The sequence below is a fragment of the Arvicanthis niloticus genome, chromosome 11 (assembly GCF_011762505.2).
Source record: "Arvicanthis niloticus isolate mArvNil1 chromosome 11, mArvNil1.pat.X, whole genome shotgun sequence".
Taxonomy (NCBI): Eukaryota; Metazoa; Chordata; class Mammalia; order Rodentia; family Muridae; genus Arvicanthis; species Arvicanthis niloticus.
In genome coordinates, this window is record NC_047668.1 from 11,765,599 (window position 1) to 11,791,015 (window position 25,417).

General features: G+C 41.4%; 1 protein-coding gene across 1 annotated transcript in view; it reads left to right on the forward strand.

Moving 5' to 3' along the window:
- The first annotated feature begins 13,774 nt into the window (after positions 1–13,774).
- Positions 13,775–25,417, forward strand: part of Slc25a21 (solute carrier family 25 member 21) — a 453,060-nt gene continuing 441,417 nt past the window's right edge. The window contains exon 1 of the mRNA XM_034514546.2: positions 13,775–14,379. Within this exon, the coding sequence (XP_034370437.1) occupies positions 14,313–14,379 (67 nt within the window). The 5' untranslated portion in view covers positions 13,775–14,312. The remainder of the gene's footprint in view (positions 14,380–25,417) is intronic.

Genomic DNA, 25,417 nt, shown 5'->3' on the forward strand with positions numbered 1-25,417 from the left:
CCTAAATCTCTTTATCTCCTTCCCTGGTAATTTTGGCTTACAAGTTGGCTCACTGCACAGCTGCTTTTGTTACCTTAGATTCATGAAACCACTTATATAATTCATATTTCATACTTATTTTTTGAGTTGTTGAGAAATTATATATTTTCGAACTCCTGTATTTAGAGTTCTTTCCCATAGCTTTAAGGACTGACCTGAAGGTCCCAGTGTTTACCATTTTGCTGAGACATAGCCACACCTTCAACTCCTGGACTTGTGCTGTTTCTAATTATCATGGAGTCATTAACATTACCTGGGAGGACATTCCTGAAAGGAAAGAATTCTCCACTGCTAGAGAATCCAGAAAATATGTACATTATAACACAAACAAGCATTATACCCTCAGCAGCCATCAACACTTGTGGAGGCTCACACCAGGGTCCTGTCCAGGGATAGGAACCATGTTTTTCTGTTCCCACTAGGACCATGCTGGGCTCAGCAGGACTGGAATTTCAGCACTTAACTGATCAGGTAGAGAAGGAAAGGATAAACCAGGGCCAAAGAGATGGAGTTCTATTGTGATAACACACCATGACCAAAAGCAATTTGAGGAGGGTTTATTTGGCTTATACTTCTGCATCATAGTCCATCACTGAAGGAAGTCAGGACAAGAACTCAAACAGGGTAGGATCCTAGAGGCAGGAGCTGATGCAGAGGCCATGGAGGAGTGCTGCTTACTGGCTTGCTCCCCATGGTTTTCTCAGCCTGCTTTCTTATAAACCCCAGGACCACACTAGACTAGGGATGGCACCACCACCTACAATAGACTGGGCCTTCCCCCATCAATCTCTTTTTTGTTTTGTTTTGTTTTGTTTTTTTGAGACAGGGTTTCTCTGTGTAGCCCTGGCTGTCCTGGAACTCACTCTGTAGACCAGGCTGGCACTCTGTAGACCAGGCTGGCCTCGAACTCAGAAATCCGCCTGCCTCTGCCTCCCAAGTGCTGGGATTAAAGGAGTGTGCCACCACTGCCGGGCCCATCAATCTCTAATTAAGAAAACACCTTTCAGCTGGACCTTGTTGAGGCATTTTCTTATTTGAGGTTCCCTTTTTTTCCAGCGATTCTAGCTTGTGTCAAGTTGACATATAAACAAGCCAGTGTGTGTGTGTGTGGGGGGGGGCTGCTGAAGTTTGATCTCCTGGAGCTACAAGATAGATGGGCAGAACTGACTCCAGCACACTGTCTTGTAACCTCCACTTGCACAGTGTGGTATGCATGTGATCATGGGACAATAAATAAATAAATAAATAAATAAATAAATAAATAAATAAAATGTAATTCATAAAACTTTTCTTCTAAGAGAACAGTACGCCTTTACATTTAAAGGAGACAAATGGAAGAGCAGCCAAAAATTTATCAAAAGCCTTTGAATGTAAAATGATAGACTAAAAGCTGTTTCTTATATGCATGAAAAAGCCCAGGGGTGGAAAAGGATTGATGCCATCCAAGACAGAGAGATTGGAGGAGTGTTAGAATTTAAAAATAAAAAGGGGGGTGATAAAATGTCAGAAAAGCAGAGAAACCTCTTCTCTGAGAAAGAGTAAACAACTCCTGTTGAAACTCCAGCTTCCCAGGTCAGGAAAGGAAACATTAACTTCAACCAAATGTCAGGAGGAGGCCCTGCCAAAGAGACACTAGGATATGTTCGAAATTCCCAAAAGCATCTAACCCAGATGGAAAATTTGGTGTGGCTGGTCAACTTTGGAGCCAAAACACATTTTATCCCCCCGTATCTCAGCAGCTGTTACACAGGTACTATCTTGAGAGGGTGCTTCTGGTTTGAGACTGAGCTACCTACCCTGTAGGCCTAAAAATATAAAACACTTGTAACTCAGAGAGACTAGTGACAGCCACAGCCTCTGAGTGGGAGGTGGGCACACTGAGTTCAGGAAGCAAGATGTTGTGAAGGGAATTGTAGTTGATGGCTCTGCCCTCTGTAGTAAGAAGCAAACTCCACCAATCTGAGGCTAATATAGACCAGTAGCCTAGGATCTGCTGTCTTGGATTTCCATCCCGGGAGTGCCTCTCCACTTCATGGTTTACTTCGAGCAGGACAAAGAACCTGTGAGGCTGGGTCCTGTAGCAGGACTTTCAGCTACTTTGCGGGTTCCTTTTCCCCCCACACTTTCAACTGCCTAACAATAGGTAGGAGGTAAAAAACGGTAGAAGGGAAAGGTGCAGTGCTACCGATAGACTATGTCTTGCTGATTCAGGGTGTTAATTAGCGTGGGACAAGTGGGTCTGATGCTTGTGTCTTCTCTTGGGCTCATTTTCTTCCATTGATTTGTCTTGTACAACTTTGATGTATAGTTTTTGTTTTATTATTATTTATAGTTTATATTTTATTCTTATCTCTTAGGAAGTGCATCTGGATGAGAGCTCGAGTGGACAGGAAATGGTAGGAACAGAGGAAGGGGAGACATTAATCTGTTATATGAAAAAAGAATCTATTTTAGATAAACAGAAAGGCAAAAGACGTAAGCTCTCAGCTACTGCTCCAGCGCCATGCCTGGCTGCCTGCTGCCATATTCTCCGTCACGAGCATCGTGGGCTCATCCTCTGAAACTGTGAGGCTCCAATAAAATCTTTCTTTTGTGAGTTGCATTGGTCATGGTGTTTTGTCAGGCCAAAAGGAAAACAACTAAGATAACGCACAAGAGACATTTAGAACCTTAAGTAGGCATGACCTCTGTATTATATATTATAATTAAAATGCTAAGGTAAATAAACAATGTTAAATGCTGTGAAAGGAAATGCCAACTCATGATACTCGTCAGAGCATCAAACCTCTCAGCAGAAACCAGGAAAGCATACAATGATGTATCTCAAGCTCTGTAAGTAAAACTATTCCAAGATTGATATAACCTGCAAAGTTATCTTTCGAAATCAATGGAAAACCTTGCAAGACAAGAATAAACTAAAGCGATTCATGGCCATTGCGTCCACTTTGCAGAAGATGCTTAAAAGGACTCCAACACAGAGAAATCAGTCAATGCAGAAAAGACCTTGGATAAAGTTACATTTTCCTTTATGATATAAAGCTCTGAAGAAACCATGAATGGAGGGAACATACTTTAGCCCATTAAGAGCTAAAATGACAAATATATGGCCTATATTATGCTAAATGGGAAAACGGAAAACAGTTTTTCCTAAAATCATTAATGAGTGAGCCAGTCCACATTCTTATTTTTATTTAATATACTGTTTGAAATCTTAGAGTAAGGCAAAAGAGACAAATACATGAGGTATAAGCAGTAAGAAACCATATCATCACAGTTTGCAGGTGGTAACAGCCCTATACTTAAAAGGCCTTTAAACTCATCAGAAAATTTTTAGATCTAACAAACAGTTTTAGCAAAGCACTGTTGCGCCATGTTCACAAACCCTAAAAGACCATCCAAGTGCCGACTCAGATGCAGTCGCACTAGCGTCTCTTTATTATAAACTCAAGCATGGGCTCACTAGCTACCGACCCTGACCCTGATGCAGCAGGATGGTTTGGTGGAGCAGCTTCACACCCTCAGCAGGACAAGGTTTTACAGGAGATGGGAGCAAGTGAGGGTCTGTCCAGCCTGGAAAGCATCTAACAGAATAACTACTGTAAGCTGACAGGTAGGTGCTCTGAAGCAAGACCACGAAAAAAAGGTCTGAAAGTACATCTGAAACAATCAGACTTACCTTAATTGGCTGTTGCTAGGTTGTAAGTAGCTAGGGAGTAACTCTGGGGTATGGGCCAAGGGCAGGCCATGAAGGCCTTCCTGGTACCTGGGTGCAGCTTGGGTTCAACCTAAAGTCAAGTTCTTAGGCTTTCTTTTCGTTTCTTTTCTCTTTTTAAAAGATGGAGTCCAGTCCCAAGATGGAGTAGGTTTGGCCTCTCATGCCCTGTCTTTCTCTGGTATCTAAAAGGCCCAATCATGGGACTTCCTGAAGCTCATAGGCTTTGTTATGGAGGGACTGGTAAAGGTGACTTTTCATCACCATAAGTTGAATAGGCCCAAGTCTTTCTTTCATGAACTGGACTAGTTTGCTTAGAATGCAGGGGCCAAAGGTGAGGAGCAGAAGTAAAATGAGCAGGGGGGCCAGCAGGGTAGCTATCAGGGGTCAGCCATGGGGAACTATGGAACCATGATTCAAAAAGCCTTGTGCCTGTGTAAGGCCCCCACGAATGGAGGACCTCACCCAAGCCTCAGGAATTCGAGGCCACCCATTAACTGTAAGATGCCAAACTTGATGTAATCAGCAAGAGGCATATTTTATTCAGTATACTGAGGTCAAGACCTGTAGCCCATGAAGGGGAAATGGGGTCTGACCCCAGGGCTTTGGAGACAGAGAGAATTTAAAGCCCAAAACCACAACTGGGGGGGGGGGGCGGGAACCACAACCCAGGGGGAGTAAGGGAGGGCTATTGGAGAGCACCTGTGGAAAGTCCCAGCCCATTATTCAGTTTGTGACAGGGTACAAGGAACAGGCTATTCTCTAAGAGCCTATACGTAATCAGCCAAGTTCCTGGTATCCAGGATGTACGGGCACGATGAGAACTCCCAAATCAAACTCTCCTGGTATCCAGGGTGCACGGGCCTCCCAACTCAAACCCTATTCAATCTATCTTATGGTCAGTTTTAATTTAATTTATTTATTTATTTATTTATTTGGTTTTTTTTTTTTTTTTTTTTTTTTTTTTTTTTTTTTTTTTTTTTTTTGAGACAGGGTTTCTTTGTGTAGCCCTGGCTGTCCTGGAACTCACTCTGTAGACCAGACTGGCCTCCAACTCAGAAATCCACCTGCCTCTGCCTCCCAAGTGCTGGGATTAAAGGCGTGTGCCACCAGTGCCTGGCTATGGTCAGTTTTTAGTTCCTGGTGCCCATAGCACTTGGTCACACTGTCCTGAACTCCCAGCTCTGAACTCCTAGCTTATCTATTTTGTCTTGTGGATAGCTAGTTTCCTAGGACCCGAGCACAGAACAAGCTGATTGGCACTCTTGACTCTATCTGTTGAAGGTTTAAAATTTTTAACTCTTTCACCTGTTTTCTTTCTCGTCTTCTCTTGGCCAGGCCTTCTCTAACTTTGGCCATCGACTCTTTGACCACTCCAGGGTGGTCAGCATAGAAACAGCATTCTTCTTTGAGGGCTGCACGTAGCCCTCCCTGTTGCATAAACAAGAGATCTAGCCCCCTCCTAGTTTAGAGTACTGCCTCTGCCAGGGAGCCCAGAGAATCTTGGAAGTGAGAGATTCCTTTTTCTAATCTCTCTATATCAGCATCTATGACCTCTCTTAGACTGTTTGTTTTGTAACACCAAAGAAGCTACCCTGCTTCCTATGCCAGCCATGCCCAATCCCATGAGAACCACCAGAGTTACAGCTGAAACTGGCTCTTGTTTGAGTCTTGTCGGGACTAAACCCAAGGTTCCATCTAAGAAATCTAGGACTTGGTGATCTGTGTGATAGATGATCCTAGGTAACAATTGGACAAGTACACAGAATTCTTTGTTCTGATGTGTTATAGCCCTGAGGACACATGGGGTAAGTCCCACAGTGCATGCCCACCTGGCATTGGTGGGTGGTAATAGGTATTTATCATTATCTGGATTTACCTTGTAAGTTGGGTTATTTACCTTGTAAGTTGGTTGTAAGTTGGCTACAGGCCCCAGGGACTGTCCCTATACATGTGGCCAGGCCTTCTATAATCTGTAAGTGCAGCCTAGTCTCATCTTACTGCCATCTGTACTCATTGGGGATCTCAGTTTCAGAAAAGTCTCCAATCAGGGCTATGCCTTTAAAGTAGCATAGCCAACACACTCAGTTAACTCAGGTTTGGAGGCACAGGTGACCTGAAAAGACTGGACCGTCATACTACAAAGCAGGACAGGGCTATCATTACTCAGTCTTTGCATTGTTTTGTTGTCTTGGGTTGGGGCCTTATTAGGGGAAGATGGGAGTGGGTCCTGGGATTGAATTGGTGGCCGAGTACTCAGAGGGGGTTTATCCAACAAGACATTGGGGCTGAGAGCAATTGGGGTTGTCTAAACATAGTTGGATGTCGAATAGGACTCCAGGGTCTTTACCAGTAACATAATGTTTCAGTTCCCAAGTCTTACCTGTAGCCCAGTCAGCCTTCCTGCCATCATCCGTGAATCTAATAACAAGAGGATTGCATTTCTCCCCACAGTCCTGGGTATTGAGCCTAGTCATGGTGATGAGGTCTTTATTGGAGGGCTTCCAGTGTATCCCTCCAGTGGATTCACATCTCCAGGCTGCACAGAAGACCTCAGGGCCTCTGCATTTATTGTGTTGGTCACAGCTCTGGGAATGGCTCCAAGCAAACATAAAATGCTTGGTGTCTAGTCTCCCATCACACCAAATGTGCATTACAGCCATAAGCCCATGGGGGCTGTTCCATAGTTGTTTGTGAGTGGGGTGGGGGTGGTCAAGCTTTGCCTGCCAGATCACAACTGTCTACATGGACATCAGAGAACCAGGAACCAGGGGTGTAACCTGGGAAATGGAGTTGACAGTCTTCCTGGTGGTTGTATTGATGATGGCCCAGGTAAGGTTAAGATGCTGGTGGGGGAAAAAAAAGATGCTGGTGGGGGTTGGGTTTTGCAGATCACTATGAGTTTATGGCCAGCACAGTTTACCTAGTGAGTTCCAGGTCAGCCAAGGCTACATTGTAAGATTGTCTCAAAACAAACAAACTCCAGAATACCTGTGAATGAACCTAACCAAAATGATTATCAATGAAGGTGTTTCCAGAAAGGTTTAACTGTGCTCCTATACTCATCTTTGCAATAAGGTTTTTATAATATAATTCAAATCTAAATTTTTATAACCATAGGAAAAAAGTCATCAAGGCACAAAATTCATCAAGTAGATAGATTGTGTCATATACAAATAATAACCAGTGGACCAGGAACTCTATAAGAATCAGGGAAGTAGATGGGCAGTGGTGGCACACGCCTTTAATCCCAGCACTTGGGAGGCAGAGGCAGGCAGATTTCTGAATTTGAGGCCAGCCTGGACTACAGAGTGAGTTCCAGGACAGCCAGTACTACACAGAGAAACCGTCTCGAAAAACAACAACAACAAAAACAAGAATCAGGGAAGTACTAAAATGTACAGTATACATGTAAATGTGCAAATTTTTTGTCCTCTGAATCAGGGTTTCTCATCAAAGAGAGAAAGTGCTGTTGGCAGATGAAGTTTTTTTTTTTTTTTTAAATTATTAGACATTTAACAGCATCCCTGGTCTCTATACAGTAGATACCAAGAGTAATTCCCTTCACATTTACAATATCAAAACTTGTCTCCAGATATTACCTAATATAACCAACCTGATGGGAAACCATTGCCCTGATTTAGAATTGCTGCTTTAAACAGTAAATATAATAGTAAAGTCCACTTAAGCTCATGAAATCCTAGAGTGCATGACCAAGGATTTCTTATTAACAGTTTCTTATTTACGGGAGAGGAGATTAAAGTGTGAAGGAACTGAGACCTTTGCCCAAACTACCAGTCTATTTAAAGATATGTTGCATAGCATAGCAAATATATCTGGATCTAAGCTGTGTTGTAGCTTCTCATAACTCCTAAAATAACAACCAGATCCTAGTTCTTAGTTCTAAGATCACAGTGATGGGTACTCACAGTTACTTTGCTCCTAATGTTTTTTTTTTTTTTTTTTCTTTCTTTCTTTCTTTCTTTCTTTCTTTCTTTCTTTCTTTCTTTCTTTCTTTCTAGCTTTATTTATGTATATGAGTACACCATTGCTCTCTTCACACACGAGAAGAGGGCATCGGACCCCATCACAGATGGTTGTGAGCCATCCAACCATCTATCATTAAGTTCAAGAAATGTTGACTATTGTCTTATTAAAATATCTTCTGTGAGTGCTTACAGCTCTGAAGGGAAAGGCTTCCCAGTGGAGCTCTTACAGCTCTGATCTGGAGAGGTTTCCGCTATGGAAGTGTTTCAGCTCTAAAGGGAAAGGTATCCTGTGAGTTCACAGCCAAGGAATAGCACAAAGTCACACCACAGAACAAACCTCCCACAAGACATCTACTGGGAAAGATAAGAGGATGGCTGTTTCTGCTCAGGTGAGAGCAGCAGGGAACTGGTCTTGTATAGGATTTCTTGGGGGTAGAGTTTGGTGAAGATTTCCAGGGTGGGGTTTGGTGGGATTCCAAGTCCTGAGCTTGGATCAAGTCCAGGGATTGGTGGGATTTCAGGCTAAGTGGTGAGTTTTTCAGTTTAGGGATTGGTAAGTTTTAGCTGTTTTTTCTTTCTTTTTTAAAAATAGATTTATTTATTTTATGTATATGAGTACACTGTTACTGTACTGTACAGACACACCAGAAGAGGGAATCAGATCCTATTACAGATAGTTGTGAACCATCATGTGGTTGCTGGGAATTGAACTCAGGACCTCTGGAAGAGCAGCTAGCACTCTTAACTGCTGAGCCATCTCTCCAGCCCCTTAGTGGGTTTTCAAACTCAAAAGGGAGCTTAGACCTCTTACCCCACATCTCCCTTTTTCTGTATTATTTCTTAGGACTCTGTGATGAATAAGTCATCACACGATATGATACCCAACAGGACCCTTGCACCCTGTTCAGTTTTCTTTATTCTTTATGATCCTCAGACCGAGTTGTTTTGGTAACATGGCATCCTGATTCTGTCAACTTAACACAAACTTGAATCATCTGAGAAGATCCTCAACAAAGAACTGCATCCACCGGATTGACCTCTGGGGCATGTGTTTAAGACATTTTCTTGATTAGTGATTGATATGGGAGGGGTTACCTCACTCGAGAGGTACTATCTCTGGGCAAGAGGTTCTAGACAGTAAAATAAAGGAAGGGTAGCTTAGTAAGCCAGGGGAAACAAGTCAAAGAGCAAGGTTCTTCTGCTGGCTGTGTTCAGTTCATGTCTTCAGTATCCTGCCTTATGTTTCCTTGATGACAGACTGTAAAACGTAAGATGAAATTAATCTTTTTTCCCCCCCAAAGTTGCTTTTGGTCATGGTATCTATCACAGTAATAGAAAACATATGGAAGGTGGGAAAGTCCAGATATTAAGAGAGACCTTGTAAACAATGGAGGCCTGGCCTGTGAAGTTTCCCTAATAGAAGCAAAGATTCTATTAGGGCCATTCATGTGATACTTTGAGTTAAGAACCTGTAGAAGTGAAACCTCTGATTTCCTGGGATAATTGATGGTAGCTAGCTGGGACTGCTGGATCAGCTGTAATTAATAGGAGACTAGAACTATTGAGGAGAAATCTTCTGGGAAGTGTATCCTCAGGGCCAGTACACAGAGGGGGCATCCTAATCTGGCAGCCAAAATTGGTAAGATTTAAGAGTCACCACATGGTATTAGTTTGGGTTTATATTAACACAAAGTGTTTGAAGTTTAAAAAGGACAAAAAAGATTATTAATTAACAGTAATGTACTTTTCACCAGTGCTGTGGTGGTAGGTGGTGGCAGAAAAAAAAGCTAATTCTGTAATTTTTAATCAATATCAGGCAAATAAATAAGTTTAAAATATAAGCTCAATACTTCAGCAGTCTTTTTCTGAGTATTAGTATATTTAAACATTATTTTAAAAAATAGTTTTATTTATTTACATTCTAAGTGTTACCCCTCTTCCCGGTCGCCCCTCTAAGAGTTTCTCACCCCATCCCCCATCTCCTTTGCCTCTGAGAGGGTGCTCCCTCACCCACTCCACCCACTCAGCCACATCCCACCCCCTCCCCCTCCCCCCCTCTCTTCCCTTGGGGATCAAGTATCTACAGGATTAGTCACATCCTCTTCCACTGAGGCCAGACAAGGCAGTCCTCTGATTCATATGTGCTGGGGGCCACAGACCAGCCCATGGTTGATAGTTTACTCCCTGGGAGTTCTGAGGGGTTTGGAATAGTCGATTCTGTTGTTCTTCCTATGTGGTTGCAATCTCCTTTAGCTCCTTCAGTACTCCCCCTAACTCTTCCATAGGGGTCCCCAACCTCAGTCCAATGGGTTGGCTGTAAGCATCTGTATCTGTCTCAGTCAACTTTTGGTAGAGCCTCTGAGAGGACAATGATAGAAATATGATGAATTGTTGAAGGAATCTCAAACAGTAGGTCAAATAAATACTATTAGTTTGGCTACTCTAGACCTCGTATTAGCTCTAGAGCAGTCCTGGGCACATTTAGTTGCAGATAAAGACTCATCAGGAATCTTAGCTCTGTGGTAATTGTTGACTCTGATTGGCTGCCCTTTACAGAGTACCAAGCTCCATAATGCTGTTACATATGGGGTCGCTTTCAGTTGCTGTAGAATTGTAAGATTGGTCTGTGGGGCAGTGGGCTGTGAGAGGCAGCTGCGTATCTGGTCAAGCTGACTTTAAATCCCAGAGACCCTCAGGGACTGTAGGAGTTTGGCCTTGCTCCTGGAACCCCTGGCTACTTTCACATAGCTACAACCCTCTACAGCCCCTCCCAAGAGAGGTTTGTGGCCATAGGTCACAGGTAGAGGATGTGACACCAGCCACAAGCCTCAAGACATCTCCATATTCATGAGATACCTAAAGGCCAGAAGGTGTAGCCAATTAAGCATTCCTTTTGGAGACCCTCCTCCTTGCCCTGAGAATATGGGGTATAGCTTCATCCGTTTTCCGCCATGACAATAAATATTTTAAGACTGTGGACTACCTCTCCTCTTTGGGGCCCCGCCATGGGGAACCGTGGAGAAGGTCTTCAATTACAGAGCTGCATTCTAACCTCCTGCCCTGCGGCTTCTCACAGCCGGACATCTGTGAGATGTCAAAAAAAGGAGGCCCTTTTTTTGGAGGGGGGGGGAGGAAGAAGGGGGTTCAATGAGACCTCAAATCCATACTCACCTTCTGAGGATAGGAGTTTGAGGAGTAAAAAGAAATCATGACCATAATGTCATCAGTGAGCTCCCTTTAAATAGAGACTTGAAGGTGTTAGAAATAGACAGTCCATGATGAAGAGATGCTTAGTGTTAGACATTGCTAACGCTAGGAAAGTGCTAAGTGTCACTTTTAATGAATACATAGTTTGGATGAGTGGGCACCTTGGGATGCTCTAGTTGTGACTTTTAATATTTGATTATCTTTAACGTGTATTTAGTTATATGAGTACACTGTAGCTGTCATCAGACACACCAGAAGAGGGCATCAGATCCCATTACAGATGGTTGTGAGCCACCGTGTGGTTGCTGGGAGTTGAACTCAGGACTTCTGGAAGAGCAGTCAGTGCTCTTAACCACTGAGCCATCTCTCCAGCCCTAGTTGTGACTTTTTAAATGCCGTATTTTGGGTCTTGTGAGATGGTTCAGTGATAAAGGGAACCGCTGCAGCCTTCTGATCTGGGTTTTCTGAATTGGATCCCTGGGATTCACAAGGAGAGAACCCACTTTTACAAGTTGTGTTTTAACCTGGTTATGCTGTGGCACACACACACATGTACACCCAATAAATAAATGCAAAAACTTCTGTGGTTACTCCTTTTAAAAAAAAAAAAGTCTATATTTTACATTCAAATAAAATTAATTTGGGAAAGGTGTGAGGAGCCAAATTTGCCATTAAAAGATGGCGCAGACTTCTGCTTTCTGGTTCTTCACAGAAGCTTTACTTGAGAATGCGCCTGCATGTGGCGCGAAAACCGAGTATGACAATTGGATGAAAGATTTGAGCCAATGAGGGATCTGCACGTCTCACAAAGCTCTATTTAAGCAGCGGGCTTTCTGAGCTAGGTGTCCTTCCTCCACCTCACTATTAAGAGAGCTGTTTAATAAATGCTGTCAGAAGAATCCTGAAGTGTGGCGTGCTCCTTATCGGCGAGGCTGCTCGCTACAGAAAGGTCATTATTTTAGTTTTCTGTGTGATGGATGTGCCTGGGCTGGCGTCGTCATTTGAATCTACAGTCCCGCTGTTATCAAAAGGAATCCTGTAATAAAAGCTCACATAAATGATTATTCTCATTATCATCCTGAAAAACTCAAGTTCTGCTTTAGAAGGTGAAACATTTTTGTAAGCTCTGATATTTTGGGATTATATCTAAAATGTAATAGATCCTCAATATTTGTTGAATAAATGATTTATATTGTATTTAAAATCCCATATTTAATTAGTAAAATATAGTTCTCAAAGCCTTTTATTTGCTTAGTGATAGAGGAGCAGGAGAGTATTTTTTTGGCAATTTCATTTTTGCAATTAGAATTTTTATTTTTATTATTTTTGAAATTTTAATATAAGTACACATTTCCCTTTCACTGCCTCCAAGCTCTCTCTTGGACTTTTTTTTTTGTTCTCTTTTAAATTCATATCTTTCATTAATTGTTGTTCCATACATATGTATACACTATGCATTCCTAAATATAACCTGCTCAGTAAGTATGACTTGTATGTATGTTTTCAAGGCTGACCATTTGGTATTGATGGACATTTTCAAACTGGGCAATTTTAAAAATGAGAAACTATTTTTGTGTATCTGATCACACCTTTACCCAATTCCTTCTAGTAAGTTTTCTAGTCAGGTGCCACAGGCCCACAACAGTGTGTGTACATGTGGTATGTGTGTGTACTGTGGTATGTGTGTGTACATGTGGTATGTGTGTGTACATGTGCTGTGTGTGTACATGTGGTATATGTATATACATGTGGTATGTGTGTATACGTGTTGTGTACATGTGTTGTGTACATGTGTTGTGTGTGTACATGTGTTGTATATACATTGTTATGTGTACATGTGGTATGTGTGTGTACATGTGGTGTGTGTTTGTGTATACATGTGTTGTGTGGGTATATGAGCAGATGCATGTGACAGGAGTGTGTAGTGGCTAGAGGTAACTGTTGTGGATCTTCAGTTATTTTCCAGTTTAGTTTTTGAGACAGGGTCTGTGAGTGAACCTTGAATTCACCAACTTGGCTAGCCCCACCAGCCAGACATCTCCAGTCTGTCTTTGCTTTCTTGGTGCTAGGATTACAGACTCAGACTAATATGGTCTTACATGTGCAGGGAATCTGGAGTTTGGTCCTCAGGCTTGCTTGGCAAGCACTTTAATGACTGAGTCATCTCCCCAGCCCCACTACCACCAACATCTAATAGCTCAAAAAATGAAAATAAAAATCTAAAGAAATATTAATTTCTGTATACTTGAATTGACATTGTATTATTTTAAATTGCACATATCCATGTTTCTGACAGTGAAAAATAGTAGTTTATATGGCCCTGAATACATATAATATTAAACACTAAGTTTTAGAAATAATGACAACAGTTGTTTCCACAGTCTCCCAGTACTGGCTCTTATCATCTCTGGCCTGTCAGGGGTGTGGTGAGCATTCTAAGTATCTGAATCCTGTGTTTCTCTTATACTGCAGTTTGCACCTTGTGGTTTTACTAACAGGCACTAATTGGTAGTTTTGTTTTGTCAGTGATTCTAAAGAGATAGCATGAGTAATTCCACATTTTGTAGAAAGAAATATGTAGGTTTTTGATGTTCCTCTTTTACATCTGCCTTAATGTTTCTAACAGCGAACTGCTTAAAACAGGTTTCTAGGCCCTAACCCCAAAGACCGTGGCTTCTGACAAGTCTGTCATATTGTGTACAGCTTGGTGTCCCTGTGAATTGGGCACGGGACACTTGAACAACAAGGCCTTTTATGGTTTTCAGTAAGTAAAACTCAGTTTAATTATGCATGAAATAAATGTCCAAAACCACTTCCCTGGCAAAGTTACCATGTTAGCACCTTTTAAGTCAGAACTGCTCTGATCTAGTTTCTGTGGCTTTCAATTTCTGGACGAGTAACTTGGAGGAATTTACTCACTATCCCTTCTTTTGGAACAGTACTGTATTTTAGCCTGCCAGGAGGGCAAGGGTCGCCCGAGGCTACTTCACTGTCACTTTACCTAAGGCAGCCCTTAGATAAGCAGCCAGCTAAACCAACTCCGCAGGAGGTCCTGATAGGCAGAAGCCCCTATCTGGAAGCTCGAGCCTGACCCACTGAGCTAGGCCAAGTCTACCCAGCCCCCAGTTGTCAGTGTTCTCCTCCAGCGCCCCTGTGGGAGAGCAGCCTCAGGCAGCGCTGAGCAAGTTCGGACCCTCTCTGCTGACCTCGCGGCGAGTCGGTGCCCGAACCCTCGCCTTTAGCTGGACCGCAGCCACACAGGGAAGAGTTCAGCCCCAGGACCGACGGGCCCCGGGCTCCATCGGTGGCGGCCTTCAGAGGAACTCGCTCGGACAACTTGGCTACTTGGTTCCCCGGTCGCGAAGATGCCGGCCTCCAACGTCAGTTTGCTGCACGAGACCTCCCGGCAGGTCGCGGCCGGAGGGTCTGCAGGTAAGGCTGCCCGCTCCCCGCGCGCTCGCCGTTCCGCCGCCGCACCACCGGACAACGTCCCCAAGGCTCGCCTTCCAACCGAAGTTTTGTGTGCGTCCTCCTAAACCTTCCACTCTGACTCCTCTGCCTAGTGCAGAAGAGGCGAGCAGCCAGTGGCGGCTCTTTTGGGTGCAGTCCCCACTAGCTGCTCTGCTCTCAGGTTCCTGGGTTTCTCTGTTCCTAGAGTGAGGAGCATGGAAGGATTCGCCAGTCCCCATACTCTTCCTCTTCTTTCTTTTGACAGCTATTTTACATGAAAAGGATCTAGTTAAGTTTCTTAGCAAGTTTCTTCTAAGCTAGAGAGGATCTTAGCATATCTCTTGCCATATATATCTTAGCATATCATATTTCTTGATAAAGAAGAGATTCTTTACCCTGTGCTTCTTGGGGATATATGCAAGTCATAAATAGGGTGTCAGGTTCCCCGGAACTGGAGTTGCGTGGTGGTTGGGAATTGAACTCAAGACCTCTGGAAGAGCAGTCAATGCTCTTAACCACTGAACCACCTCTCCAGCCCGCATGCCATAAATAGACGTATTAAAATTAGACGCCTGTGCTAACTAACATATATAAACACCTTTGATGTAGTGTGCTCACATTAATCTGTGGAGAGCTATGATGTGGCAGAGACTTTACAAAAAGGTCTGTTAAAACCAGCTTGGGAATAATTACTGTCAAATGCGGCTGGAAGAAGTTGCTCACCATTAAATTCTGCGTACACATAATTTTAAATATTGTTAATATTAAGCTGCAACAATTTCACAAGTGTAGTTATTGTAATAAATTATAATAACAATGATAAATAGTATTAAGATTGCCTAAAAGATACTTAATATATACTTGGTAACATTTACCTTCAAGCAAATACAAACTTTTAAATAATGGATAATGATAATTATAAGTAGTTTTAGGTCATGAACTAGCTGCATCTCAGGGGTACCAAAAGCATCCAGATATGTCACTTATAATCGGGACACTTTAACATGATACAGTTATGAAAATGAGGCATAAATATATAAATATATGCTTGATTCCAACTCTGATCCTGAACAAAGAACACTCAGCTAGACCATAGGGAGGGTGAAGCTGGTTAACATTCCAGACTATGCCCAGTGACTTACAGGCATTTCTGTTGGTTTGTACAATCACAACATGTACTAGGCACAGTTAAACTCAAAGATTGTTTCTTACAGTTATCTGTTGTTTTGAGGTTTTCATTCCATGTATTAGAATTTGGTTTCCAGCAGCTTCCAAGTATCGTGCTCTTGAATGACTGTTCTGGTGGGGATGGGGGGGGGGGAGGCTTGTGTTTTTATTTTTAGTTCAAAATCCTAGGAATAGACTCAAAATTACCCAATGTTGATAGGAACCCACCTCTATCAATTAATGATAGCCTATCTCCACTGGATGGGTGCTTCATGTGGCTTGGGGATTCTTAAAGGAAAGCTAAAAAAACAAAACAAAACAAAACAAAAACCTAGATACACTATGAAAGGAGTAATATGTGTATATTAAAATACATCACTCTTTTATTACAAGAGGGCTTGTGGTATTTGCATTTAAAGACTGTAGGTGTGCTTAGCAGGTTGTTAACATGCATCTCATAGCATGAATCTAAAGCCTCATCTAGGGCTTGTCAGTATAGCTATACCTTGCAGAGTAGATAGGTCCTGCTATTAGTGACAATTTTATTTTGAATAAGCATAGCAAGCTTATAAAGGAAAAATAATATTAAATATATGGTTCGAGTATTTAAGAGGCACGAGGAAGTAAAATGGAGCTGAATTCTGTGTTCAAGAATACTCAGTTGAATTAACGGTGACCTTGGGGCAAGATCCTGCCCAGCTAAATTTAGATCCAGGTGTGGTGGTACACACCTTTAATCCTAGGAGATAAAGCAGATCTCTGAGTTCAGGGCTTGAGTAGGAGCAAGTTCTAGGTGAAGAAAAGCTTAAATCCAGGCACGGTGGTACACACCTTTAATCCCAGGAGACAGGCATGCAGATCTCTGAGTTCAAGGTCAATTTGCAGAGCAAGATCCAGGACAGTCAAGCTGAGTGAAGGAGTTGGAAAAAAGGCAGCTAGCGATAATGTAATAGAACAATGAGGCCATGTTCCAGCTCCAGCAAGCAGCAGAACATAGCAGTTTTGGGACAATTGATGCTGGTTAGCTGGAGCTATGAAATTAGTGGTGATCAAGAGATCAGTATCCCTGCAATGAAATTTTCTGGGAAGTGTTCCCGAGATAGCCAAGATATCTTGTGCTGCAGCTGTACTTGGTAGTGTGTAAGAATCACCAAGGTGGTACTGATTTTGAAGGGGTCATGAAGAACAGCTGAGGTTTAGTACGATGAGAGGCCAGGGAAGGTGCAGCCTCAGTTGTAGTGTGCCCAAGACTGAAGGGCTTTACATTCCCTTATTACTGTTCATTATTGAAGGAAGTCAGGACAAGAACTCAGACAGGGCAGCAACCTGGAGGCAGGAACTGAAGCAGAGGCCAGAGAGGGGTGCAGCTTAGTTGGCTTGCTCAGCCTGCTTTGTTATAGCACCCAGGACAACCAGTCCTGGGGTAGCCCCACCCACAATGGGCTGGGCCCTCCATCATCAATCACTAATTAAGAAAATACTCTATAGACTTGTCTACAGCTCAGTCTTCTAGAGATGTTTTCTCAATAGAAGTTTTCTCCTCTCAGATGACTCTAGCCTACGTCAAGGTAACAAAATTAGCCAGCAGATGCCCACTGAGTGTTAAATGCCAGTCAGTTCAATGCTTCACAGAAATTAATATCTTTCATATCATGACTCCACAAGGTAGATGACATCATAAATCCCATTCACAGAAGAAGGACCTGACACATAGAGTTAGAGGGATCATGCGTGCACTCTCCCACCCTCTGTCGTTCCTGTTAGTGTACATTTCTTAAAGAATGTTTATCTACAAGTACGGTTCTTTAAATGTGTTCACTCAATATCATGCTTATCTAGAGGGAACAAGACTCACCTTTATCCAAAAAAAAATCCATTTATTTTAGTGGCAATCCATCCAGTGCCTCCACATGCAGCTGGATAAATTTTGGGCTGAAAGGGGGCTCTGGACAAGGGGCAAGTAGCTCACACTCAACATTGGACTATCCTAAAGCACTGCTTTATTATTATCTTTTTTTTTCTTTTTTTCCTGTTGCTTACAAATCTACCTGTGATTACCAGGAAGCATGACAACAACAATATCAGAATTCCTCCTACTGGTTTGGCTCCTAATATCACTAGCTTCAAAACTCTGTTTGTACCTCACCGAGTTCTAGGGGGCTTCTCTGTCATTAGCATGGTCAGCTCTCCCTCAGATCTAGGACCATTGAGTCACTTCAGACAGCGGCCCCTTTCTCCTCTTCCTTTTCTAAGTGAAGATTTATTTTATTATTTTCAGTTATGCATATGTGTGTGGTCTGTGTATAGATATGTGCACGTGAAGGCCAGAGGCCTGGGATTTGCCCAAAGTGGGTGCTGGGGATTGAATTTAGGTCTTCTGCAAGAGCAGTATATTCTTTTAACTGTTGAGCCATCTCTCTAGCTCTGCTGCTGCTGCTGCCGCCTCCTCCTCCTCCTCCTCCCCCTTCTTTTTGTTAATAGTTTGTGTTCTAAAAGCCCATGGGGTTCTTTCTCTTTTTTCCTTCTTTTTCTCACTCCTTGTTTATGTAGTATCCTTTCTGGTCCACTCAGATGCTTTTACTCCAAACTCTCAGAATCTTTTGCACCCAAATTCAGACTCTCCAGAGTGCTACAATGAAGTTTCTCTGGTATCTTAGGAGCTTTTCTCTTACAGAGCCTGTCAGGTTTTCTCATAAATTTACCAGTAGCCTATACACACCCTTTCACATTGGTAAATCTAGGGTGCCTCTGCAGTCTCTCAGAAACTTCCTCCTCAGGTTTTCCAGTCCTACCCATAGTGCTGCCCTATGCCTTATCCCTCCAACATCTTTGTTCACTCTTACCTACCCCAGCCTCACACTGGTCCTTTGTGGTTTGTAGGTACACATCCCATTTATTCTTCATCAATATCTGTATTCTACTTTGTTCATCTCCTTGGATGCCATCACTCTGGTTGAAATGAACTGTTCCGGAAAAAAAGAGTTTTCTAATTTTGTGTCAAACACAGTTCAAGTACTTTGTGAATTGTAATCTCGTCAACGACCTTTAGCAAACGAGAGTGAAGTGGCAGACCCTTCTGGGGAGGGGAAAACTGAGATTCATAAACAGGCTTCAAGGGATGAATTCTCAGAGCACTTAAAATTATTTCTTATTCTAACAGGGAGAAAGTATGAGATTTTCAACCAAAATGGTTAAAAAAGATGTGGAATAATTTTAAATCTCCTTCTCCTCGTCTTCCTCCTCTTCCTCCTCCTCCTCCTTCTTTTTCTTTTTAAAGATTATAGATCTTTTATATCTTAAATGTTTCTTTTTCATAATATTTTCTCCATTTTTATTTTATTGTAATGGTTTAAATATACTTAAAGGTGATGCATTAATGGAACATATACTAGAAGTTTTCTGGATTTTAATTTGTAGTAGGTAATAAAAGGGTTGATACACCAGGGGGTAGTCAAGCTTACATTTTTGATCAAGGAAATTTCTTTTTTTAGAATGAGTGCAAAGGGGCACACATGTGATTTGGATAAATGACACCTTTGGAAATTCAGGATTTGAGGAACTATAATTGTTCAATAATAAATAGCAGGTTGTAGTGAAACAGGTGAGCCCTGTGACACATCAAAGGCAGGCTGGGACCCATTATCTGGATAATTAGGGAGGGAAAAAATCTCCTTTATTTTAACCACAGAGGAGGAAGCAACTCTATTGCTCAAATTAATTATAAAATACCTTTAAAGGGTGTATGTTAATTAAAAGTAGTTTTGTCTCTTTTTAGGAAAATCTAATCTTTAAGAATATGAATTAAAGAACAAAATCAGGAGTTGAATAACAACACTCAAAGGATTTCTCACTTTATTATTGTGAATGACATTCTGGAAGCTTCGCTGTCAGTATGTGGGCACATTATTTAGTTGACATAAAAGAATGTTTCCTAGTGTTTTAGAAACAGGCTGCTAAATCAGCCCTTGCTTGTCCTTCCACCAGCATGACCACAGTCACTCAGAATATTAAAACCTCTGTCTCAGAGGTTACATAGTAGAGGCTGAGAAATGTTAATGACCTCCATTAAGGAGTAGAAGGCAGAGTCTAACATTTATTCTTAGGCTCCACTTCTAAAGGGAGAAGTCGTCACAAGATTTGTTTGTGTGTGTGTGTGTGTGTGTGTGTGTGTGTGTGTTTTTTGTTTGGTTGTTTGTTTTTTTTTTTTTGTTTTTTTTGTTTTTTTTTTTTTTTTTTTTGAGACAGGGTTTCTCTGTGTAGCCCTGGCTGTCCTGGAACTCACTCTGTAGACCAGGCAGGCCTCAAACTCAAAAATCCGCCTGCCTCTGCCTCCCAAGTGCTAAGATTAAAGGCGTGCACCACCACCACCCGACAGTCATCACAGATTCTAAAAAATTTTAAGAATAATAACTACAACCATACAAAGAACAACTTTTTGTTTCAACTACTTAGTAAATAATGTGAAGTATCTATGGCTCTAAAATCTTTGTCACTTCTCATAGCAATGAAATTTAACATTTCAGGATTCCAAAATCAAAAAGGATGCTACACATCATTGCTAAATACCTTCGACCTTTTTATTCCATTCCATTTTCTACTGTGCATATGTACTTGTGTGTTTCTATTATGTACATGCACATCTATGTGCGTACATGTACCATGGCGTGCATATAGCCATCAGAGGACAACTTGTAAGAGTGGGCATTTTCTATTATGTAAGTCCAAAGGTTCAAACTCAGGCTATCAGGCTCCTTCAGTGACAGGCTGGCCCATTTTCATATATCTTCATGATTTAAGTAGTGATGTCTTTAAAATGTGAATGAAAAATGACTGAATGAAAAGAACAAGATTCTGAAACTTCTACCAGAATTTCATACTAGACTTAAACTGAATTCTTTCTTCTTTGTAGTGGTAATGTTCGAACTCTGGGCTTCCCACATGCTAGGTCATCACTGAACTTCATCCCCTGCCTTTACAGGAACTTTCTCATCAGTGTTTTTTATCCCCTGGCTTTCATTCTGACATTGGGTTTATATCTAACATTCTGACATTGGGTTTATATCTAAACTGGAAAATTGCTATTTTTTTTAAGTAACTAGAATGTCTAAATGGTTGTAGTGTCACTTATTACTGTATCTTGATATGATCATAATTTCTATACCTTTTAAAGATTCTTTAAGAGTTATGTATTTTGGTTGTTTTTTTTTTTTTTTTAAGATTTATTTGTTTATTATATATGAGTACACTGTAGCTGTCTTCAGACACACCAGAAGAGGGCGTCAGATCTCAATACAGATGGTTGTGAGCCACCATGTGGTTGCTGGGATTTGAACTCAGGACCTCTGGAAGTACAGTCAGTGCTCTTAACCACTGAGCCATCTCTCCAGCCCTGGTTGGTTTTGTTTTAACACAGGATTATGTTAACTTGCTAGTGCTGCTAAAACAATGTCACAAGAGGTTTATCCTTTCAAAACATTTGGGACTAGGTAGTCCAAAATCCAGGTTGTCAAGGCAGCCACTAAGGAGAATCTGTAAGCCTCTCTTAGCTCCTGCAATCCTTGGCATTTTTTAAGTTTGTTTGTCCAGTGTTTGAATCCATCCTCACACGACAGCTCCTTCATACCAGTCTTTGTGTTTATGTTCAGATTTCCCAGATTAGAAATTCCACTAATCTTGTTCTCTTCATCTGCAAAGATTTAGACACACACAAACACACACACACACACACACAAACACACACACACAAACACACACACACACACACACACACACACCAACTATATTTTCAAATAAGACCATTCACTGACATCAAGGATTAATTACTTAAACATATCCCCCTTCCCCCTCACATACATGTATGTGTGTAGCTGATGTGTGCACATGGTGTAAGTGCAATCACCCCTTCATGAGTGTGAGCCAGCGTGGCATTGGTGTCTTCCTCTGTCGATCTCTACCTTAGTTTTTGAGATAGGGTCTCTGACTGAACCTGATGACACTGTTTGGCTTGATGGTCAGTGATTAGATCTCTCCCCAGTCCCCTTCCCAATGCTGAGATTACAGAATAGTGGTTTCTTACACACAGCTTTTTCCTGGATGCTGAGGATTCAAATGCTACACACTGAGCCAGTTCTGCAGCCTCTAGGTATAGGAATTCAGATAGACTCACACTTAAGCTTATATCTCATATCTCAATCTGGTTTTATGGTCTTTGCTCTTCCATTTTAACCTTTCTGAAAGTGTTCTCACTTGATCTTCAACTTACTATAATTGGTGTATCTATTTTTTCCTCTTTTTGAGGAAAATTTTACCTGCCATTTTTCATTCTCAATTTTATCTCATAGTTGTAGAATTTCACACCTTTAAAAATTTTTCCTTTCATGTTGTTCTTGTGGTCTGTTCACAGCCTTCTTCCTGCTTGTTCATTCATTTATTTTGACAGGGTCTGTCTCTATCTGTCCTGCTTCTCACTATGAATGAGACTGACCATGAGTTTAGAGCAGTTCTGTAGACTCTGTCTTCAGAGTATAGATTTTTGGCTGCTGTCCCCAGCTTCTGGGTCCTTCACTGTCTCCCTTGATGACTCTCCAGGCTTGCCTGCCATCTGCCCTCTGGCTGACTTGTAACTATTTGCAGTGGCTCCCAGGTCTGTATCTGTAACTTTGTTGTTCCTCCAAGAGACACATGTATATTTTAAAAATACAATATTAATCCTTTGAGAATTTATGCATGCATGCAATATATTTTGAACAGTTCGCCAGTACTCTTCTCCCCACTCTTCCCAGATCACCCTTCACTTTCTACCCAGTCCCACTTCCTACTGAGTCACTTTTGTGCTGCCAGATACCCATGGGAACTGGCCACACCCTTAAATTTTTTTTCTTCCTTCTACCAGAGGCTATAGTGTGGGTGCTGATAAGCCACTCCCATCCATGTTGTACTTTTGCAGAGCCACACTGCTAGTGTGTGCAGTAGACATGACATTGAATTGATACTGGGTTAAGCTCCAGCGAGGTTCAAAGACAGTCTAGAAACATATTTCAAAATTACCACCTCAAATACTACTTCCTCTTGTTGTATGGTTGTATTCTTTGAGATTTTGACTTCAGTCATATTCATTCTTTTTGCCAACCCAAGGATTCATAAATGGATCTTATGTGTTTACTTAGGTTGGGTAGGTATTTTGTAGTTATTATAGTCAATAAGCAGGATAAAATTAATAAGAACTGAGAAGACAGACCTTGTCTTCTTGAGTGCTGATAACACTTACTACTTATTGTGTTCAAAGTATTTCACTTTGCTTAAATCACCTGTATTAATTTGTGATTTCTTAAAGATGAGAAAAGTGGGACTAGAGAGGTGGCTCAGAGGTTAAGAGCATTGGCTGCTCTTCCAGAGGACCTGAGTTCAATTCCCAGCAACCATATGGTGGCTCACAACCATCTATAATGAGGTCTGATGCCCCCTTCTGGTGTAGCCACCTGCGGCCACAAGTCAACTGGGTTCACCTGAAAGGGGGGCTGGGAATGAAAGTGGACAGAGGGCGAGAAGAGATGAAGCCAAGACAAAGTTCTCTGATCAAGGCTCAAAGCTTTAATGTTCAGCTCTCAATTTAAAGGGGAAGACCCAACCCACAACCCCTCCTGGTTTCAGATGGGTGGGATAATTCATAGTCCGCTCCAGGTCACGGCCAGAGATGTCTCAAGGCAAGCCCAGGGGCAGTTCTGCTTTTGTGTTCTGGGCAGCCAAGGTGGGTAACTCCACCTAGATCCTATCACTTGGTCTTGTTGTGGTAAACAAGGTCTCTCAGGCCTGCTCATGGTGGGGGGAAGGATACAGTCTGATGCCCCCTTCTGGTGTGCAGGCATACATGCAGGTAGAACATTGTATACACAATAAATACATTTTTTTAAAAAAAAAGATGAGGAAAGTAAATCTCAGGTAAATGAAGTTGCTTGTTCAAGGTTAGTGACAAAGCATAGAACCCAAAATTCTGCATTCTTTCTATCTGTCTGTCTGTCTTCTTTCAAAACTTGAGCTTTCAGCTACTACTCTACACTATTTAGGGTGCAGTGTGGGAAGTGGTGTAAGCAGTCCCATGTGTAGCACGTCCAGAGCTGCTTTGGCAAGTTGAGTACAGCAGAGCATTTACAGGATCTTTAACTGTCAGACCTTAGCTTAGGTGTGAGAGTCTTCTTGCACAGAACGGGTCTCAACATTAATAAACATTTCATTTCTGTTATCCATTACATGTGCTTAGTTAAGACTAACCTAAGCCTTATTACCATATGTCGTTAATGGAACCCTTATCCAACCAAATAAGACGCATGCATGACCCACTGATGTAAGATCATTCCTACAGAACACACTGGAGCTTATCCACGAAAAGGGAAAGAATGTTAAGTGTTTTGAAGTGTGTGTATTTACAACCTCCTCTTCTGAATAAGAGTAGCCAGTTTGTGTTAGATGAAAGAGTGGATTTAACTTAGTGCATGTAAAAACTGCAGTATTGTGAAGTGAATATGTGTCTTCCTCTTCTGTGTTTTTATTTTTTTAGCAGAGTTAGATGACTTCCACTGTGAAATTGTACCCACAAAGAGTTTTGAAAGGTGAATGTGTTAGGGAGAGGAAGATGCTTATCAGTAGTTCTTCAGTAGTTACACAAAGAATGAAACAATTATAGAAAGTGTTGAGTTTCCTTTTTTGTTGTAGCTGTTATTGTTATTTTGGAAAATTATTGTAGAGAAACATTAAAGCACTTTGTTAGAACTTAATACTATCTTCTGAGATTCCAGGGTGAACAGGGTAAATTTTGAGCTTCCTTACTAGGGCTAAGATATCAGTCATTCCCCATCCACAGCTAAGCCGATCCTTCTCTACTTATGCAAACCTATAGATGGCGCTGTCTTCCTATGACTTAGATGAATTGCTTCAATAAGAAACTGTAGGTTGACCTAGATCTAGAGATGCTTGCTTCTAGTAGACTCCAGCATTACAAAGCATTTGGTTCAGATTCCTTCAGATGCCTTGCACAGAATCTAGAAGATTCTATCGTTGAAAAACACAAAGGACTGTACTTTAGAACTAAACTTTCTTTAATTAGAGTTAAAGTATGGTTTTCAGTTATGTGTGGGAAAATAAGCTAGATGTAGTGATATATATATATATATATATATATATATATATATATATATATATGAGAGAGAAATGGAAAACCATTTCTATTTGCTATAATATTGATTTTTTTTATAGCAGTCTTTGTTTGGGACTTAGTGGTGTGTCAAACAAAAATTGTTAATCAACTTGAATAAATATCATATTGGTTGTTTTAAAGATGTTATAGGTCACTTGAAACTACTGGATGCTGTAACCTGGTTTCTCAAGATTTTCATAGCTAGGTGTGTATTATTGTAATAGTGAATTATAAACGTCTGTCGCCATGAGCAGGAGTACTGAGTACACAGCTCTTTTATTTTTGTATTTTATTTTTGAGTCAGCTGTTGAGAATGCTGTTTCTTCTTTTAATGCAGTGGCGTTTACCATAAGAAATGGAAGTGAGGTGTGAATAATAATTGTCCTTAAATATAAATTTTAAATAAAAATTTGCTTTGAATCATACTGGGTTGTAAATTTGGTTAGTAGGAAATACTGAAAGTTGGCTTCTGTAAACACACCTTTAGCCACATGATGGCAGTACAGCTTTTTTATGGCTTTGAAATGCCTTATAGTTTAATGATTATGAAATTAAACTTTTTAGTCCTTTCTTGGTGAGAAATGTACATGGGTAAGGGGCTTTGGGGGCAGTTGTAATGGGGATAAAGATGAAAGTGCTTACTATATGAAGGAAGAAGAGACT